This window comes from Tamandua tetradactyla, chromosome 8 (assembly GCF_023851605.1).
Source record: "Tamandua tetradactyla isolate mTamTet1 chromosome 8, mTamTet1.pri, whole genome shotgun sequence".
Lineage (NCBI taxonomy): Eukaryota > Metazoa > Chordata > Mammalia > Pilosa > Myrmecophagidae > Tamandua > Tamandua tetradactyla.
This window is the reverse complement of record NC_135334.1, coordinates 21367448-21382725: the sequence shown is the minus strand read 5'-3', so window position 1 is coordinate 21382725 and position 15278 is coordinate 21367448. Positions and strand designations below refer to the sequence as shown.

The 15278-nt window shown below is 37.4% G+C and overlaps 1 protein-coding gene across 4 annotated transcripts in view; it reads left to right on the top strand.

Annotated features, from left to right (window-relative positions):
- CBL (Cbl proto-oncogene) overlaps positions 1-15278 on the top strand; it is a 179965-nt gene that overhangs the window by 156394 nt on the left and 8293 nt on the right. For 3 of the 4 annotated variants that reach the window (XM_077112670.1, XM_077112672.1, XM_077112673.1), the window contains 7 exons: positions 3812-3943; positions 4029-4406; positions 5960-6007; positions 6119-6216; positions 13056-13196; positions 13596-13693; positions 14387-14566. In XM_077112670.1, coding sequence (XP_076968785.1) covers positions 3812-3943; positions 4029-4406; positions 5960-6007; positions 6119-6216; positions 13056-13196; positions 13596-13693; positions 14387-14566 — 1075 coding nt within the window. The remainder of the gene's footprint in view (positions 1-3811; positions 3944-4028; positions 4407-5959; positions 6008-6118; positions 6217-13055; positions 13197-13595; positions 13694-14386; positions 14567-15278) is intronic. The other variant, XM_077112671.1, reaches the window with a different exon arrangement.

Below are 15278 nucleotides of genomic sequence, written 5' to 3'. Positions count from 1 at the left end.
CATAGGACTGTGTTCCTTTCTGGAGACTCTGGAAGTTATTCGCTTCTTTGTTAATTAAGGCTGTTGACAGAACTCAGTTCTCTGTGGTTGTAGACTGAGATCCCATTCCCCTGCTAGCTGTCATGTGTGGCTTGTTTGCAGCTTCTAGAAATTACTCACATGTTTTGGCTCATTACTCCCTCCTTTATCTTCAGAGCCAGCAATGGCAAGTCAAGGCCATCTCATGCTTTGAATCTTTTCTGCCTCTTCTGTTGTTGCATCTCAGTGACCTACCCTTCAGCCTTCCTCTTCTGCTTTTAAGGCCAGTGTACTTGCATTGGACCCAGACAGATAATTAAGTATAATCTCCCTATTTTAAGGTCAGCTGATTAGCAACCTTAATTCCATCGGTGCCCTTAATTTCCTTTTGCCATGTAAAGTCACATATTCACAGGTTCTGGAAGTTTGGATGTGGATATATTGGGGTGGGGTTAGGGTTCTGTCTACCACAGTGACCAATTTACTGGAAAAGGCAATTGTTCAATTCTACTCATTTAGGAAAGGTTTACAGAAGAAATCGAACATCAGAAAGACTATGGAGAAGATGAAAGACTACTTGACTGTTTCATTTTAAATTACACAGCAGTTCAGATATGGCCTTTCTCTCTCCAAGCCAACTCAGCAGGTGAACTCACTGCCCCTCCCCACCTCCATGGGCATAACTCCAGGGCCATAAATCTCACTAGCAACGTGAGACAGAGCCCCCAGGATGAGCCAGGACCTAGCATCATAGGAATGAGAAAGCCTTCTTTGACCAAAAGGGGGAAGAGAGAAATGAGACCAAATAAAATCTCAGTGGCTGAGAGATTTCAAACAGAGCCGAGAGCCCATCCTGGAGGCCACTCTTATGTGTGATATAGATAACCCTTTTTAGTTTATGGGGTATTGGAGTGGCTAAAAAAGCACTTGAAATTATTGAACTGTGCTCCAGTAGCCCTGATTTTCCATCTGTTTTGCCATTTGTTCTTTTGTGTGCTGTAGTTAAATTGTTCTGTCTTGTAGCTCACATATTCTTCACTCTTTTGAATCTAATTTGTGTCTAGTATATTTCTAATTTGATCTACTGTATCTTTTATTTCTGTGAAATCTGCAATTTTTCTATTTAATCTTTTGAATTCTTCTTTATGTTCTTCTGGTGTCTTCCTAATAGCCTTTATTTCTCTGTAAGTATTCTTGATAAATATCCTTGAGCAGTTCTGTATTCTGTATCCCCTCTGGTTCTTATTTGGTCATTTGGCTGGACCATCTCTGCTTGGATCTTTACTTGCTTTGTGATTTTTTTGTTGTGTTCACGGCATTTGGTTTTCTCATTAAGGTTATTTTTCAGGCTGGTTTCCTTTAGTTGTCTAAAGTTTTGTATTTAAAAATAAAAAATATATATGTAGAAAAATATATATTTAAAAACCCTAAACACATTGAGAGATTGCCAAACTGCATTTACTACTTCTCTAGGTGGCACTCCTGAGGTACCTTCTCCCCTCAGGCTTGTCCCTCCTTGACTGACTCAAAAGATGGTATGCATACGGGGGTGGGGGGGTGCTGTTCCTGGCCTACAACAGTGACAGCCAGGTAGCTGGTCCCTACATATGGGAATGAGAGCTAGTTGCAGTGCCTTGGGGAGTAGCTCAACCATAGCACCTGGTGCCTGGCAGTTCCATTGCTAACCATGCCTGATGGGAGTGCTATTCATGGCAACTGGCCGGCTGCTTCCAGTGCCTGGGGGCATTTTTCTTTGCAGTGGAGGGCTAGGCACACCATGCTCTGCACAGGCGCTGCCGGCTGTGGAGCCACACAGGGTTTCCCCAGCCAGCAGCTGGAACAGGCTGGAGCCAAGGGATGGTCAATCCCCTCTGATCTGCACTTCCCCACACACCACCATCTGCCTCCACTGTAGATCTCGGCCTTTCAGACCTACCCTGCTCTCCCCCTCCTGATTCCCCTGCCTCTCTCCTCCCCAAGAAAGGCTAAAGACCCACTTCAATCACTCACCTCCCAGGACAGCAGTCCTGGTCATTCTCTCCCTGTCCCCTATCTTATCCCACAAAGCAGGGATGAACTCAAGCCACCCCACTCTGCCATCTACCTGGAATTCGAATTACTGTATACTTTTTGACCGTTTACTTGGATAGGCTGATCCAAGTCTATCATTCTATTAAAGGTAGAGCAGTGGGAGAGATTGTACACTAATTTGGCACCTCATTTTTCAGAAAGCAAATTGACAAAAAAATATTAACCTTTATTAATTACTAAATTGAAGTAGCATTTCTTTGGAAAGATTCAGGGTGTTTTTTAGTGATACTGTTCATGATTTTCTTCTCACAGATCTCATTTTTATCTTTTTATCATGAAAGCATGGGGAATTCATCACCTCTGATCTCTTTCCTCATTCTCCCCAGTATTGTTTTCTTAATATCATTCTCCCCTATGATTTTCCCAGCTAATTTTAAAATTGCTATCTGCTCTTTTCTTTTATGTAGATTCTTATGTATTTACTTTTTTTTGCATGGGTAGGCATGGGTAGGCACCAGAAATCGAACCTGGGTCTCTGGCATAGCAGGTGAGAATTCTGTCTGCTGAGCCACCACGGCCTGCCTGGTTCTTATTTTTAATATTGAAAAGATTTTTTTTCTTTCTTAGAAGATGAGGAAGTAGAGATTTATAATAATAATTTATGTAATTTTTAAAAATTGTAAGCTTAGCTAATTAAGATATCCATTTTAGGTGGTTAACATTTCCATGTATTGGATTAAGAATAAATAAATAATAGGGGAACAAAATGTTAAAATAAATTTAGTAGTTCGAAATGATAGTGATCAATGGAAGGGGAGGGGTAAGGGGTATGGTATGTAAGAATTCTTTTCCGTTTTCTTTTTCTGAATTGATGCATATGTTCTAAGACGAATATACAACTATGTGATGAAAAAAAGAATGTTCATATTGTATGTTGATTGGTTTTTAAGTTTTTAAAAAATAAATAAAATAAAAAATGATTTCCATATGTTAATTGTAAAAATATTTGTATCTTCATATTTTCCTGAAATATAAGGAAAATATTTAGTAACATAGGTGATTACTACAGCAATGCAGATATTTCTAAGTACTTTCTACTTGATATTTTGAGAACATTCAGTTTTGACAGCTGATCAAATGTTATGTAGGTTAGTTTTTAATACTTAGAATTTAAGAACTTTGCTATCTGAATATATAGAATTTTTTCCTTGTTGCCTTAATTTTAGATTGGTTTATGAAGCTTACTGCGCAAACATAGGCTTTACAATGATTATATAGAAACTTTATTTAAATATGCCTGTGTTTAAGCTAACTAAGATATCCATTGTTGGTGGTTCTAAGTATATTGTTTGTTTTCTTAAATAAAAAATATGTAAAAAATAAAAATGAATAAAAATAAAAATCTAACAGCACCCTCAAAAATCTTGTAAACTTGGAAGCTTTCTGTAACACAGGAGTAATTAGAAGGGGAAATCAGAAGTTGAGCTACATCTCTAAATGCAATTCCTTGCAGCTTGTTATCTGCTTGGTATTTCTGTGACTGATAGTGCCCTCTTATGGTGACACAAAAACAACTCAGGAAGTGCCAGAATCTCTGAGTGTTTAAGACGGGTTTGTGTGACCTCCAAGCCTAAGAATGGTTCATTGGTAGTTACTATATTCAGTATTCATAAAGTACTTGCCACCTGCAGTTTTAGGAGGAGTTGAAAGATGCCACTTCCCCAAACAAGAAGAATTCATTAGGAAATTTTGTTTGTTCTAGGTTGAACGGCCTCCTTCTCCATTCTCCATGGCCCCACAAGCTTCCCTTCCCCCAGTACCACCTCGGCTTGATCTTCTGCAACAGAGAGTATCTACTTCTTCAAGTGCTTCTGGTTCTGGAATTGTTTGTAAGGTAAGCCATTAGGCATTTCTACAGTTTCCTGATTTTTTTGTTATGGATTAATGGGTTTTGATTTGTTTCTGTCATGCTTCCACAGGCCACTTCTGGCTCCCTTCATAAAGACAAACCATTACCAATACCTCCCACACTTCGAGATCTTCCACCACCCCCCCCTCCAGACCGGCCATACTCTGTTGGAGCAGAAACCCGGCCTCAGAGACGCCCTCTGCCTTGTACACCAGGCGATTGTCCATCCAGGGACAAACTGCTCCCTGTCCCCTCTAGCCGCCTTGGGGAATCTTGGCTGCCCCGACCAATCCCTAAAATACCGGTAATTGCCCCAAGCCCTGGTGAACCCTGGACAGGAAGAGAATTGACCAACCGGCACTCACTACCATTTTCATTGCCCTCACATTCGGAACCCAGAACAGATGTGTCTAGGCTCGGAAGCACATTGAGTCTGGATCCTTCCATGGTGAGTCCTAATTTTGAAATTATTTATTCTACTAACAAATATTTATAGATGACATTTAATGGTTCAAGTTTTCATGATAGATTTTATACAGGATTCAGGGAGAATACAACTTAATCCCTACCATCAAGAAGTATGTATGTTAAAAGAGAAGATAAAGCATGTTTGTAAATATTGCAGTAAATGTACTTTATATATAAATAAATGTCATGGGTAGTATAAATAGCAAATGCTTAAATTTTAGAGAAAGGGAAGATGATTTCCAGATGGAACAATCATGAGGGTTTTATGGAAAGAGTGGCATTTGAATATTCTTTGGAAAAGCATACAGTTTTAAGATAGATCAGAGCTAAAGTGGCAGAAATACTCAAAGTGTTTTATAGAATTATGAGTAGATTAATTTGAGTGAAGCAGAAATTTTATGTATTGAAGTAGGAAAAAGACCTGGAAAGGAGGCTTCACACAAATTTAGAGGCCCTTAAATATTCCCTCCCAAAAGAATTTAAGCTCACTTGGTAGGAAATGAGCAGTTGAACAGTTTAAATTACTGGAATGACATGAATGAAATTATGCTTTAAAGAGATTAATCTAGTAGTAGTCTGCAGGGTAGATTTGAAAGGAATAGATTGAAAAAGACAGATGAGTGGTCCATTGTCTAAGCATGAAGGATACAGACTTGAAGTTGGAAAGGATATATTCATTCTTTTGTTAATTGTCCTCACAGAGTTCACATTATAGTGGGAGAAAGACAAAATATAAAGATAGCTAAGTAAAACATATCTTATGTCAGACAATGAATACTGCTATGGAGAAAAATTTTTAAAAGGGTGTATGGAGAGCTGTGATTGGGGTTGAGAGGTACATGAAGGGATAGGGCACATTTCTGAGCAAAAACCTGAAGCAAGAGTGGGCCTGCTGATTCTGGGAGAGACCATTCCAGGGTGAAGGGAAAAGAAGTGAGTTTAGGAGAGTTTGTTTGAGCAATAACAAAGTGGATTAGTATAGCTGGTGCTAAGTTAGCAGGAAGGAGAGCAGAAGTGGGCAGCCAGGAAGGTAGATAGAGCTTTAGAGAGTGGAAGCAAAAACCCAGTAAGGCTTGAAAGCAGTTAGTAGATGGGAGAAAAAAAAGAAGTGAAATCACCAAAAACCTTAAGGTTTAATCCTGAGGCATATTGGATTTGAGATGTAGCAGCTTTTAGAATAGAATTGTGCAGTAGGTAGTTGAAAATCTGAAAGCTAAAGGGTGAAGTTGAGGAATGTTGTGTTCCTGAAATGAATGACTCGTTTCTTGTTGCTAGGAAAAGAGGAGGGTAACTAACATTTAAGTGGCATCTCTATGCCACGCAATCTTATGAGTGAGAGTGGATTAGCTTTGACTTTCAGGTTCTGTCAGTGTAGAAGGACTTTTTGAGTGTGGATATAGATTATTTAAACTGGAAATGGTGTTTGTGTTTGCAGCCAACTTACTCAAATCTTTCTAGAATTAAAAAGAATTTTTTTTCCTAGCTCTTTTTATATCTCTGTCTCTGTAACCCTTATATTTGAACTTTCTTCAGAACCCGAAAGCAGATGTCATAACCCCAGAGCATGGCATTGAAAGTGAGGTCTGTGTCTATGTTATTGTTCATATTATTTTGAATAGGTTAAGATAAGTAAAAGAAGAAACATAACTGCGGTAAGGAGATTCTTTTTCAACACTTTCTTTTTCTTTCCAGAATATGAATAGCAGCAGCCCATTAGCAGGTCCAGAGTGTGAGCACCCCAAAATCAAACCTTCCTCATCTGCCAATGCCATTTATTCTCTGGCTGCCAGGTAAGTTCACTAAAGCTGTGAACTTAATAAAGTTCATACAGTGAAAATGGTGCTTTAAAACAAGTCATTTATAGGAGATTCAGAAAACCCAGAGGAATATAAAGAAGAAAAGGCAAGTTGATCTATATCTGCATCAGTATTAATCATATTTTATGTTTTGAAATATCGCCTTCCATTCTTCTTTTTACAGTACTTATATGTAGATCAGTCTTGCTGGGGTGTCTTAGTTTGTCAGGGCTTTTATAACAGATACCACAGACTGATTGGCTTAAACACAATTCACTGGTTCACAGTTTTGGAGACAAGATGTCCAAAATCAAGGTATCAGCAAGTCAATGCCTTCTCCAAAGTCTGTACTGTACTGGTGGTGGCTGGATGACTCTTAGTCTCTGCCTCTGGCGAGCTGTCTCTTTCTCTCTTCTCTGGTATCTGCCACCCCTATGTTCAATTTCTTCTACTTATAAGGTCACTAGTCATGTCAGATTAAGACCCACCCTGATTCTCTTTGATCTTAATACTTAACAAATGAATGCACACTCACTGAACCCATTGTAGGATTTGAATGTCTTTTATGGGAAACATGATTCAGTCTACCACACAGGGATTGTTAATTTTATTAATCTTATCATAAAAGTGATTTTGATTTTAATTTTTCTTTTTAATTCTTAAGTAGGTATCTGTTTTTTATTTCATTGGTTTTCTACTCTTTGTTCAACATTTTTTAGTTTTAATTTGCTATTCCTTTTCTGGTGTCCTGAGATATAGATGCTTTAGCTGCATTGTACAAATTTTTTTGTCATGTGTTCACTATCGTTCAGTTCAGAATATATGCTGTTTTCTATTTGTGATTTCTTCCTTGATTCAAAAGTTATTTGTGTGTTTCTTAATTTTAAAGTATTTGGAGGTTTTTCTAGTTATCCTTCTAATTGTTTTCTAGCTTCATTCCAGTGTGGTCAGAAACCATATTCTGTTATTTTAATCCTTTACATTTGTCAAGACTGTATTCACTTGTTTATGGTAAATTTCAGTAATATGTACTGCATTTATTCTGTAAGAATGTGTATTCTGCAGTAGTTGGGTGTAGTATCCTATATATGTCAATGAAATCGATTTTGTTAGTTGTATTCAAACCTTCTATCTCCCTTGTGGATCTTTTTTTAACTACCTGTTACTAACAGTTACTAAGAGGAGTATGTTAAATTTTCCCTCTATAATTGTGGATTTCCTTTTTCTTTCTTTTAGTTCTGTCCATTTGTGTTGTATATGTATTTAGCCTTTGTGTTTAGGGTACATAGAAATTTAGGATTATTGATTCTAAGTGGTATCAGGTTTTAAAAAATTTTATTGTGATAATCACACACACACATATATATATAAGATAACATTTCCCATTTTAACCATTTTCAAATATACAAGTCAAGAGGTTTTAATTATTTTTACAATCTTGTGCTACCATCATCACCATCTGATACCAAAACTTTTCCACCACCCCAGAGAGAAGGTAAGGGTTTTTGTTATGAAATGTCCTATTTACTCTCTAGTGCTACTTGCTACCTGCTTTAAGTCTGCTATGTCTTACATTAATATGACTATATCAGCTGTCCGTTTTATTTAAAGGTATGTCTTCTGTAAGCAGCATAGACTTTGCTTCTCCTTAAATCCAGTCTAGTATTCTTTCTTTTATAATAATTGGAGTATTTGGCCCTACTCTTTTCCCCATTTTTTCCATCTTTTCCTTTGTTCATTTTTCTTCTTTCTTGCTTTCTTTTGGATTAAGGAAATATTTTTTTAATTACACCATTTCATCACTTCTGTTTTTCTTTGAATAGTTATCCTAGAGATTCCAACATGCATCTTTGACTTACTAGAATCAGTCTTACATCAGTGCTTCAACACTTTCTGGTTATTGAAATTTCCTGCACATTGATTCTTTCTAGTGCTCCTCATTCCTTTCTGCTTTGCCCATGTTCCATCTGGAATCATTTTTCCTCTGCCTAAAGAACTTTTTGTTAGTATATATGATATCAGCAGATATTCTCAATTTTTGCTTGACTAAAATATATTTCACTGGGCTGGCCATGGTAGCTCAGCAGGCAGGAATGCTTGTCTGTGATGCCAGAGGACCTGGGTTCGATTCTCGGTGCCTGCCCATGTGAAAAAAAGAAAGAAAGAAAAAAAAACCTATCCAAACCTAAAATATATTTCACTTTCATTTTTATAGGCTATTTTGCTGGGTATTGTATTCTGAATTGAACTTATTTTCTTTTAGCACTAGAAATATATCATTCCATTATCTTCTGAGTTCCTTTGTCTCTGTTGGTAAATTCGCACTCAATCTTAATGTTACTCCTTTACAGGTGCTGGCTATTTTATGGATGCTTGTCTTTGGTTTTTAGCAGTTTTAATAATATTCCTAGGTGGTTTTCTATATATTTATTCTTCTTAAGGTTTGTAGATTATACCGAATATATAACTTGATACTTTTAAATAGTTTAGAAAAATTCTAGGTGCATATTTCTTTTTTTTTTTTTCTGTGTGGTCATTATTAGTATTTAATAATTTTGTTAATTTTTTGCTTGAAAAATGGAACCAGAGGGGGAAAAAAAGCAGAAAAAAACAAACAAACCAGAAAATAGTCATATACCATGAAGATTCTCAATTGCAGAGAAAGGCCAGACAGAGTATGGTCATCTCTGAGTCTCAGTATAAAAGTTGAGACCACATCCAAAATAGATACCATGTTTCTAATCATATTTCATAACATTTTTTCTGCTTACCAAGTAGTACATGCTTTTTTGTTGTTGTTGTTCTGCCTATTATTTATTTATCTTTAATCCGTATTTTTTACTCATCTGTCCATACCCTAGGTAAAAGAAGCAGTCACATTGCAAAAGCTTTATCATTATACATTCAGCTTCAAGAAACCTGGCTACCAGAACACAGCTCTACAGTTTCAGGCACTTCCATCTAGCGTCTCTAATACACCTTAAATTAAAAAGGGGATATCTATATAATGCATAAGAAGAACCTCCAGGATAACCTCTCGACTCTGAAATCTCTTACCCACTGACACTTTATTTTGCCTCATTTCTCTCTTCCCCCTTATGGTCGAGAAGGTTTTCTCAGTCCCTTGATGCTGAGTCCCAGCTCATTCTAGGATTTCTGTCCCACATTGCCAAGGAGGTTTACACCCCTGGGAGTCACGTCCCACATTGAGAGGGGGAGAGCAGTGAGTTTGCTTGCCAAGTTGGCTGAGAGAGAGAAGGCCACATCTAAGCAACAAAAGAGGTTCTCTGGGGTTGACTCTTAGGCCTAATTTTAAGTAGGTTTAGCCTGGCCTTTGTGGGGATAAGTTTCATATCAGCAAACCCCAAGATTGAGAGCTCAGCCTATTGATTTGGTTGTCACCACTGCTTGCAAGAATGTCAGAAATTCTCCAAATGGGGAAATCGAATTTTCTCTCTTTCTCGCCATTCCCTCAAGTGGACTTTGCACGTACTTTATTCACTGTTTAGATCACCTGGGATTTGTTGGGGCATCACACTGGACAAACCTACAAAATCTCATGCCCTATTCAAGGTTCCATGAACTTATGGTGTTCATATAAGTTATATTAGGAAATACACTAGTCAGTGCATATTTCTTTTTTGGGGGGGGGGATGGGAAAGCATCAGGAATTGAACCCGGGTCTCCGGCATGAGAACTCTGCCTGCTGACCCACCGTGGCCTGCCCCAGTGCATGTTTCTTAAGCTAGCAAATAACACAGTTTCTTTTTCTCCTTTCCTTCTGAGACTCCAATGACATGAATGTTAGACCTCTTTATCATGCCCTAAATGTCTCTTGTGCTTATTTTTTAATATTCCATTCTTTTTTCTCTCTTTATTTCAATCTAGTTTCTACTATATATCAGTTCAATAATCTTCCCTTTTTGCCATTTCTAATCTACCCTAAAATCCATCTATTGAATTTTTATTTTTAAATATTGTTTTTTAGGTTCTACAATTTCCATGTGTTTTTTTGTTTATTGATTCCAGTTCTCTAACAAGATTCTCCATCTTCCATCCCCCCTTTTTTAACTGAGCATATAAATTATAGTTCTTTTATAGGCCCTATCTGGTAACTCCAGAGCTGTCTCTCCAGCTTGGCAAGATGGCCAAAATGCCTACTCAGCTCTTCAGCTGTTACTTTTAACTTAATTTCTCAGATCTAGCCCTGTGTATACGCAACTCAAGATTTAGCAGTACTACCTCAAGGGGAAATTACAGGCAGAATTTCAGGTCGACTCCTCTGTTCTTTCTTCCTCCAGGTTTTTGGCCCGTCGCATCTATGTAAATTTTGATCTGTCTTTCCCTAGCCCATTGAGAACTGCCTCAGACCCCAAGTTCGTAACTCCTTATATGGGACTTACTTCAATGTATATTCCTCCTTATTGCAGTACTGGCATCTCAAATTCTGGCTGACTGGTTGCTCTCCCTTTTCTTCATTTTATCCAGTTTTTATAGTTATCCTGTATAGGCAGAGGGTTAGATGACACTTATTACTTGACCATGGCTGTAAACATGTATAATGTCTATAGGTTTATAGATCGACAATTTTTAATGAAATCGGGTTAAATATAATATCATATATTTAGCCATTCCTCTGTTGTTGAATATTTATTTTGTTTAAAAGTTTTTACTGTGATAAAGTTTCATTGAACATTCTTGTACATAACCAGAGATGCATTCAAAGATAGAATAGATTAATGAAGTACAATTACTATGACAAAAGGGTTTAACTGCTTTTAAAGTATATATTGCCAAAATGCTTTATGAGAAGGAAGTACAATTTTATGTTTTTATTAACATCATCAACAAAGAGAGTTACAATTAAAATTGTTTTAATTGTGCTTTTTTTTAACATGGGCAGGCACCTGGAATTGAACCCGGGTCCTCTGGCATGGCAGGCGAGCATTCTTGCCTGCTGAGCCACCGTGGCCCGCCCTAATTGTGCTTTTAATGACCACTTTCTCTTTATGAAAGTAATAAAACATTAATTAAAGAAAATTTAGAAGTTACAAATAATCAAAACTAAAGAAGTAAAAGTTTTCTTTAATCTTACTAGAGTCAGACTAGAGAGTTGTTAGCAGTTTGCTATGTGTTCATTGACATTTTTTGTGTATAAAATCATTGGACATGACGTTTTTTGAACATCTTTCCATGCCATTACATATTTTCCTACTACATTGACTTTCATATTATTTCAAATGATTGTAAAGCATTGAAACTAGTTTAAATGGAACCCCACTCTGTAAAAGATATGAAGAACATACCTCCTCCAGTGGAAGCAGAAGTAGGCATCTGAGGCTCCTGCTTGGAACCTCTAAGACCCTGAGGGACACAGTTTTATTGACTTCAAATATATCACTGTATGTATGATCCCAAATTATTTTTTTGATACACTATTATTTCACATTTAGGTTGTTGGCTATTTTTTTCACTAGTAAAACAAATGCTGAAGTGAATATTCTTGGTTGATTCCTGGGGGGAATTCTTCAAAATGGAATTTCTGAGTCCAGAGTTGTACTTATTTGGCTTAATACTTTAGTTGATCTGTGCTACAGAAAAGTTAGACAAATTTCTTGTTTCTACAGTTATATAGGAAAGTGTCTATTTCTCTATACCTTCATCAGCACTTGGTACTTTTTTCTTGAATTTTATGGTTCATATTCTCTTAGCATTTTATTATGAAAAAATTCAAACAGAATAAAGGTGAAAATCTTTTTGTGAACACGCTTATGTTTACCACCTAGATACTACTATTAACATTTTATTATAATTTTCTTTTTAGTTATCAAAGTAATAAGTAGACATAAGGAAAATTCTTAGTATTACAGGGACTATCATGTTCGGTTAAATTTCTGTAGTATTTAAGTGTTTTATGTAATGTTTGTATTTGTTGGATTTTATAATTAGAAAATAGACATTAAATAGAGACAAGAGAAGTGCAATTTTAATAGGTGCTCCTCGTAGAATATTTAGAATTTACCAAAGTATAAAGGGGGAGGGAGGAGAAACTCATAAAATCACACTTACAGAAGTAGTTTTGTTTCTGTATGGGTGTGTTAGGGGAGGACAGGGATGTTTGGTTTTCTCCCTCATACAGTTGGTTGCTTTTTGTTTTAGTCGAGTTTCAGGAGGTGGCAGGCAGGAGGAGTTTTGTTTCAAAAGCCTCTAGATGAGAGTATTCTGTTTATCAACAAGATCCCTCAAGTGTGAGCAGAAGATCTAGGGTCAAGTCTCAGAGTTGGAGCTAAATGCCAAGTTATTGTATCTCTTTATTTCAGATTTTTTATGTATAAAATGAAGATAAAAGGTGTTTGTACTGTAAAATGGTATTTAAGAAAGCTTTTGACAAGCTATAGTTTTTGGAAATCATAAGTGTATGTTACAACTGAAATTTGGTATGCACTACTAGAATATGACAGAAAATCACCTGATGTTTCTTATTTCATACCTAATTTTTTGGGGGGAAGGTACTAACCAACTGTGATACTAACTCTAGTACAGGTTCTCTAGTGAAACTTATTTTGGAATTGGTACTGACTGGTATCAAATACCTATCCCATGTGACGCATCTCCGGGACAGTAACTGGTGAGCTGAAGCTGAGGCCCCAGTTTGAGTTAATGCGATTTATCGTAATTACTTACCTTGGTCAGTAGAAATAATAGTTCCCTGCATGACATGTATTTTTATTTGTCAAATTTGAGTTGTGGTCTGTTTTGAAGCCACTTGTTTCAAACTTGAAATTTTCTAGCATGTCAATTCTTTAAAAAAATTTTTCTTTTTATTCTTCTAGACCTCTTCCTATGCCAAAGCTGCCACCTGGAGAGCAGTGTGAAAATGAAGAGGACACAGAGTATATGACCCCTTCTTCCAGGCCTGTGGGACTTCAAAAGCCAGAGCTGAAACGGCCTTTGGAATCAACCCAAAGTTCACGGTAAGTTCACAACAATCCAAAAACCTCGATGTGAATAATTTTGGACCAAACACCTTTATATGTATAATTTCAGCTGACATCCCTTATCTGCTTGGCTTGCTACCTGCAACGTAGCATTATCCAGCCAGATTCAAAGCAGAAAGATGTATCTAGCCTCTGATTTTAAGCCCTTTTGCAGCTATAAACAATTCTTTTATTTTCTGAATGGACATTACATCTATCTTAAAATACGTACATCCTTTACTCCTTACAAGAGTCAATCATATGACCGGCAGAAGAACAATGTATTATCTTGATAGAATTGTGGTTTAGACTGGTTGTAAATAGATGAGTCTTATAGGTTTTCAGAGAAGACAGTTCTATTTCTGAAAATCATTATCCACTTTCCTTCCTCTTCAGAGCGTGTGATTGTGACCAGCAAATTGACAGCTGTACGTATGAAGCAATGTATAACATTCAGTCCCAAGCTTCATGTGCTGCAGAGAGCAGCACCTTTGGTAAGCAGCCACTCTGCTATTTAAAAAATAATTGCTGTGGGGTAGTAGGAATGAGCCTATGAATGAGATGGCATGATCTAAGAAGAAAATTCTTTTCATAATTTTCTTTGGCAAAATATCATTGCTCCATGGACAGTGAAACTCCATACCTCTCTTATTTCTAGTTCCTTTTGTGCCTTTTCTTCCTTCCAGGGCCTGGAGACGTGTTACATGACATGGACCTGCAATGCTGGCAACTTCCTTTTATTCCCTTTGCTTATTAACATTGATGAAATACTTTTATGTGGAGGTGTTGAATTCTCAATTCCTATTATTAACTAGCCTACCAAGTTGAAAGTTCAAGAATCCAGCACACAGGGCCCTTGGCTGTTCTTTCAAGATGAAATGCAGAGAGAAATATTTATTAAATGTTATAAAGTGGCACTTGATCTTTGGCATCAGTTGCTGCTAACCCTGGAAAAGGTAGTCTTTGACAGATTCAGGAGAGAAAGCTGCAGGATTTATGCTGCTTTTCCTTTCTCTATATCTGTTATCGCTACCCACAGGACCTCACGTGGTGTTTTGCCCATAATAGACATCAGTAACTGCTGAATGGCATAAATTAATGTATACATGTCTGAATGAATGGCTATCCCTATATTGAAATATGTTGCAAGAAGGAATTAAGGAACAACTTCATACACTTTTCTCTAGGTGAAGGGAATTTAGCTTCAGCCCAGGCCAACGCTGTTCCTGAGGAATCAGAAAATGAGGATGATGGGTATGATGTCCCTAAGCCACCTGTGCCAGTAGTGCTGGCCCGCCGAACTCTCTCAGATATCTCTAATGCCAGCTCTTCCTTTGGTTGGTTATCTCTGGATGGCGATCCCACAAGTGAGTAGAAATGTTTCCAAGGAACCTTGGATTTGTTCTAAATTTCTCGTATGACTCCTAGTTTATACTGAGACGGAGATAACCCCTTGTGGCAATGAGGCAGTAGAAGGAAGGATTAGAGTAAACATTGTTTCTAAATGGAAGGAAAGCTGGTCTTAATTAATTTAGGAAATTAAACTGTATCCAGACTCTTCAGGATTTTGCCAGACTTGGACTTGAGGTTGTTCCTTCAGTCAGGCTTCTTCTATGTTTTGGGTATGGGCAGGATTTCTAGCTCTTCTTGGTATGTATTATTACAGTGATAATTCAGCTCTATGGTTTAGACCACATGTTCCTGGCTTCTGGCCTCTGTCCCATTGGGAAGGAGGCATGCTTTCTCTGGAAAACAATGGGCCCAGAGCCAGCCTTCGTTTGGGCCTTGGCTGTCAAGAGCTGCTCTCCTTGCACCTGTGGCTGCCTGGTAGGGCTGCAGCCAGAATTGCTGTCACTTTGGAAATTGAAGACAATCCTTAGGACAGCCGGTGAAAAAGCAACCAACCAGTTGCCCAAACAGCCGGTGATCGCCACCCACCCTGTCTTGGTTAATGCTTCTTCACTGCAATTTAGGCTTATTTCTGTCTGTTTCCCTAATTGTAAAAGGAGAAGTTTAGTATCTTCTCTGGTCCCCTCAGAAATTTATTTAAATAATCAACATGATAATATGTGTGAAAAC